We start from the raw sequence: 5,562 nt of genomic DNA on the forward strand, positions 1-5,562 counted from the left end.
CCTCACTTCAGCTAAACACAGTGCACCTCCTGGAAGCGTACAATTCCTGATCTTTGGTAAGACGAAAAGCCCCCAGCACCTGCTTCCAATGACCATGCCCATGCTCGTGCCCCTCTTCTCTGCGTCTGGCGACCTCTCTAAGGATGCAGCAAGTGAGGTATTTGCTGATTTTTCTGCCCTGCCATCCACCGTCACTGCTCTCGATGAGATTAACTGGGACGAATGGATCCTGTTCGACCCCCCCCCAAGTCGATGTTCCCCCACCGTCACTCCAACTGTCGGATTTCTCTGACGACCCCATCGAGGACCCAAGCCCGAACGACGTTGCTGATGACCCACCCAATCAACGAGAGCCAACCCCTTCCCTGGCCCCAGAAGATCATGAAGGCAACACATCGAAGGAGCCGTTGAATTACTCCGATGGTTCCATCGAGGCTGATCCACGCCTGGACGAGGAACGCCACGTCCAAGCCGACCGATCAGAGCAAGTTATCCCCCTGGTGTCCGACCGTTGGGAAGGCGATGCGTTGGGGGAGACGCTGCATAATCAGGAATGCATTATCTTGCCCCTTTCTCAGGTGAAGATTCTGAAGCTGGTGTATAAGCGAGACGGGGATGAGATGTACCAGATTGTAGGGCGGATAGATGTACAAGAAACACGCGGATATGGCACACAAGGAAAGCCGTGGAAGTGCTTGGGCTCTGCTGGTAAGGCTCAGTACCTGCTCTGTGAAAAACATTTCTCACGCCTCACTCACTCTCGCAGAAGACCCAATCATCATCGATGGGCCAATGAGTCCCAACCTGCTTAGCGACTCCGATCCGTTTGTCGCCATTCCATCCCTTCAACGAAATATAGAGAGGGTTCCCGGGGGTTACAATGTGTATGCCAAGATGACATTGGACGATTTGCAGGAGCATGGAGGGTTGGGACTGCTGGCAGCCTACTGGAATATCGAATGTCGTCGAACGAGGTCACGTGGATGTCAGCATTGATTCAAGATGGCCCAATCTCACGAAACCTTTCTATTTCTAGTTAGTTAGATGCTTAAATTTATGCAACAATTGAAGTCTCATTCTCTTCATTTTCTTCATTCTCCTCTTTCGTTTTCTATGTTTGGTTTCCCCACTTCGTTTCACTTTACTATTTCTTCTTCATTATATCTATCCTGGCCAGCACACACATTTCCAGAACTTGGAAATTCCACTTCAGATACTATTGCCCCAGACCTCTCTCCCTCCTGATGCTCACGAACCCGCTTGAAGAACATACTTTGACCTTAGTTTTGAGGTAATTTTTTGTATCAGCTGTCCCGAAGTAGTAAATGCTCGGTTTAGTAAGCCAACAGATTTAGACAGTTTCAGATATGAAACCAACCTGGATGGCCTTACGCAGCATACATCTTGCAAAGAAGCGTGGCCTCGGCATGACTAAGCTACAACTTGAAGCGGCTGTGTTTATTTATCTATAGAGGATAACGTTCGTTGTTATTACTAAACTAACTACGCGAGAGCAATACAATATGTTGGGGGGCACGTGATAGGGTAGCCGTAGTACCCACTAACAATCTCTTATATCACCTGACTCTATCACTATTCCCACTATTCCAAGGCATCCCTCCGTTCCATACCACGAACGCGGGAGAAGCGATCGGGGGTGTGTCACTCAATGGCACTTTCTCGGTTCGCCTTGCGGATTGAAAAAAAAGTGATTTGTGAAAAGAATTGTGTGGACTGCCATGGGAATTTCCCTCGCCCCGCGGACAATGGATTGAAAGCTACTCAAAGTGCGCCAATTAAAATTCCTTAAAAATACTTTTTGCCTTCTGGCAAAGGCCAAGCTTGAGGGAGACCACACTTTTTCTCAGTATGCCACCAATTCTTGGACACTTTATAGTTCCTGTGGCATTTTTGATTCCTGAAATGTTTTTTAAACCTAAGAGAGGTCTTATTCCTAGGACACTTCTCAACCCTAAGGAGAACCACGCGTTAAACCTATAATGTCATGATTCCGCTGATAGCTTGAGGCTTAATGCCCAGTGTTGGGCCTCAAGTAGTTTTCAGAATCATGACATTATAGATTTAAAGCGTGGTTCTCCTCAGGCTTAAAAAGGATTCTGAGAACTAAAAATGCCCTAGAATTTTAAAACCTCTCAAGAATCATGACATTCGGGTTTAAAAGTGTGGTCCTCCTCAGGATTGAAGAGCGTTCTGAGAATGTGATCTCTCTCAGGTTCAAACAGTCTTCTGAGAACTAAAAATGCCTTGAGATTATAGAATGTCTCAAAAATCATGACATCTGATTTAACGTGTGGTCTCCCTCAAGCTTAAGGGGCATTCTGAGAACTAAAGATGCCTTGAAATTCTGTCATGCCGCAAGAACGCTGATTTCTGAGCTTGTGGCAGCTCAATCCCTGGGAAATCATATGTCCCTGGGAGCTACACCAAAGTCGTGGCCAATCGAACACAGTCAGCAGAAGAAGAATGCCGTAAGAAGGCAAAAAGCCCTGGGGATACGTAAATTTATTGTTGTGGAGCACGGAAAGAAAACGCCCCAGTGAAAGATTTAGTTGTAAATGCCAGTACTTTGGGGAGAAATGCCCCAAGAACAACAAATAAAGATCGGAAAATTCCAAGTTTACATAAAATTTAATTGATGCCCTGAGAGATACAAATATTGGTATCTATAGTCATAATTTTAACATATAGATGTAAAACAGGAATTTGCTTCTTGTTTCTTGCAGTTGCTTCGTTTTCTTTGCTAAACATCAATATCGTTAAGGGTTTAGATAACGGTGTCTAACCGGTCACTCTTCCGCAAAGGGAGCGGAAACCGCCAGACGGCAAGCCCATTGAGGTTACCCATTTTGTGGTCTGACAAAAAACCATTCTCTGACAGAGATGCGCAGGGCCAGAAAGACACCCTACTTTGATTTACTTTTAATCACTTTCACCGTTGACCTTGGAACTCAGTTAGACCCTGCACCTACCTTTAGTAATTCATCTCTGGTTGCCGTATACTTTCATCTCCCATGCTTCAATGACGTCGTTGCCGCTTTCCCACGGTTCTCGTGCTTCTCTTCTTGAACGGTGTCTCGGTCCAGTATCATTTTGTGTTGGTTAACATACTTCAGTATAAGTTTGCTGCTCCATTTTGCGCTCCCCATTCACCCTCCCTCACGCCCCCCGATCTTCACTCACCCATGCTCACTTTCACTCACCCCCGAGTCCACCTGGATCTTCCATAAAGCTGCCCGTCCTCCCCCAGGGTCCTATGTAGCCTCTTTTTCTACTCTCACTACAGTGGTTTCTGTGGCATCTGCCAATAGGCTAAAGATGTTTGCAAGTTTTAACCAACTTTCATATTATTAAACTTTCCAAGAGGAACACAAGACAGAAAATCAAACAAGGCAGGCCCTGCACCAGAATACAACTAATCAAGATTCAGCACTATAACAGGCAGCATCATCATCAGATACAATTACCACGAACATGGACGCCGGGGAGATCCATACAAACCGGTCTCCCACAGTGGGGCCCAAGAATAAATACAGCCCATCAACATACCCCGGAACTATAACCATCGTCTGATTAGCCTTGGACACCTGTCCAGAGACATACATCGAGCGCTGCGGTATCGAACCCCCAGTGGTATGGCTATTATTGGTATTAAGCCACTGCGGTGATAATCACGCCATCCATGTTTAATTCCCCGCTGAAGGACCCGTCGTTGGGAGAGTATCTGCGTGGCTCCAGTTCAATTCTGTGGAATTTGGTGGATCACTTCTATATGCTGGGACTCCGGCGTCGAACTCTGCAAGGGAAGGGAGCCGAACGGAAACTGTGCGTGATGCTTGGAGAGGTTCTGATGTGGGCTGCGAGAATGAGAACGGAACTGTTCCAGCTCGTCTCGCCATTTCTTGTTCTCCGAGCTGCCAATGCATAGCCTCAGCGGCCCTCCAGGGCATGGCCATCTCCTCTGCAATTTTCGCCCACATTTCCGACTTGAATCTGCTTGCTCTGTCAGTAAGCTAGCCGGTTATCATCAGATATCACACCATTTTTACCTTTCATATAACAATGTTAGCTTGGTCTTGAGATCCTCTCTCCACTCACCCCGCCTCTCGAGGTAATTCTGGTAGTGCAGGCGACAGCTCATTGCACTTCGCCCGGGAAGTTTCTCGCTGATATCTTCCCACGTCATTCCGCCCCCCCGAAGCTCGATGATGTGGACATCTTCTTCTGAGGACCACTGTGGCTTCTTCTTGGGTAGAATTTGGCGTGCATCGGAGCTATCGGTCTGGACGTCAGGTGCCATTGGTTTGTTTTGGGCTAAGTGTTGAGTCATGGGCGCCATAGAGAAACCTGCGGTACTTTACGAGGAGAAAAGGGAAGATCGAGGGATGGAAGCAAAGTGGGAGGAGGGCTGGCTTTATATATCTTCAGACCCTCTAGTCTATGCTAATGTTCCCCCCTGGAGATGGATTTGGAGCGATCGTGAGAGACCGCACCGTTTACAAGATACGTTGGCTGAGCTAGGGGACGGCTCGGGGCCGGCTCGGGGTCTACGAACAGAGGAGAGATTCATATGACATCTACAGTACGCCCTCCACACTTCCCCGTTTGTGTATGGATAGAAGATGAGATTTTACATAACTAACTGATTTCATAAATTATTGAACGTTCCAACGAGGAAGACAAAAAATGACGCATGTACTACAGAAAATCCAGTGGCGCATGCCCTGCACCAGGTGGGCAAAGCGACCCATCAAGAATCAGCGTTATAACCGGCAGCGTCATCACCAGATGCGATTACCGAGAGAAAATATGAAGAGGAAGGAGAACATCAGTCCGGGAGATCCGTAAAAACCGGCCTCCCACGGTGGGTATGGGTTTATATTTTCTGCGGCACCCGCACCAATGCAGTCACGATCGAATATCTCGCTGCCTCAACCTTGTTAACTTCCCGCTCTATGTGTACAATCCATCCGCCCGACCGTAGTTGTTGAACTCGTCGACGAATTTGTCGTTCGACTTCGCGGCTAATTCCAAATGTTTGTATGCCACCTGCGTTTCCTCGACCGTAGCCAACGCATGGGCGATGGACGTGAGATTTTTAATCTAGTTTGAAATCGCGTGAGAAGAAATCATTGCGCGGGTATTTTTTGAAACTCACATCTCGGCCATTCAGAACCGTTGATTCCAAAAGGTTGAGGTCGCGACCTTCAACGACAGGGGGTCCTTTGTCTGTAGACGCCTTTGAGAGAAAATATGTCCAGATCTCTCTTCGGGACTCCTTTGTCAAACCTTCGTACTTCACTTCAATTGAATTCGGCTTAGGATCGCTTCATCGAACTCCACCAGACGGTTGGTTGTGAGAAAGAGGATTCCTTCGTAGTATTCGAGTTTGCGAAGGAAAATGGTCACGAGGCGATTGTGGGCCATCATGGGTATGCCGACCTCTTTTTCATAAAATCATCTGCTTTCATCTAACAGCAAGATCGTCATTGAAGTGTCTAGCGATCTGAAGATTCCGGTCGAGTGTCACGGTCCAGCTTGAAA

The 5,562-nt window shown here is 47.3% G+C and overlaps 1 protein-coding gene across 1 annotated transcript; it reads right to left on the reverse strand.

Moving 5' to 3' along the window:
- Window positions 1–3,023: 3,023 nt before the first annotated feature.
- Window positions 3,024–4,318, reverse strand: HCAG_06774 (predicted protein; the record flags this gene model as incomplete). The annotated part of the gene is made up of 5 exons (XM_001539119.1): window positions 3,024–3,082; window positions 3,222–3,330; window positions 3,622–3,657; window positions 3,837–4,011; window positions 4,068–4,318. 5 exons carry the CDS (start codon window positions 4,316–4,318, stop codon window positions 3,024–3,026), a joined length of 630 nt encoding a protein of 209 aa, XP_001539169.1.
- Between the last annotated feature and the right edge of the window lie 1,244 nt (window positions 4,319–5,562).

This window comes from Histoplasma capsulatum, genomic scaffold (genome assembly GCF_000149585.1).
Source record: "Histoplasma capsulatum NAm1 scaffold_6 genomic scaffold, whole genome shotgun sequence".
Taxonomy (NCBI): domain Eukaryota; kingdom Fungi; phylum Ascomycota; class Eurotiomycetes; order Onygenales; family Ajellomycetaceae; genus Histoplasma; species Histoplasma mississippiense.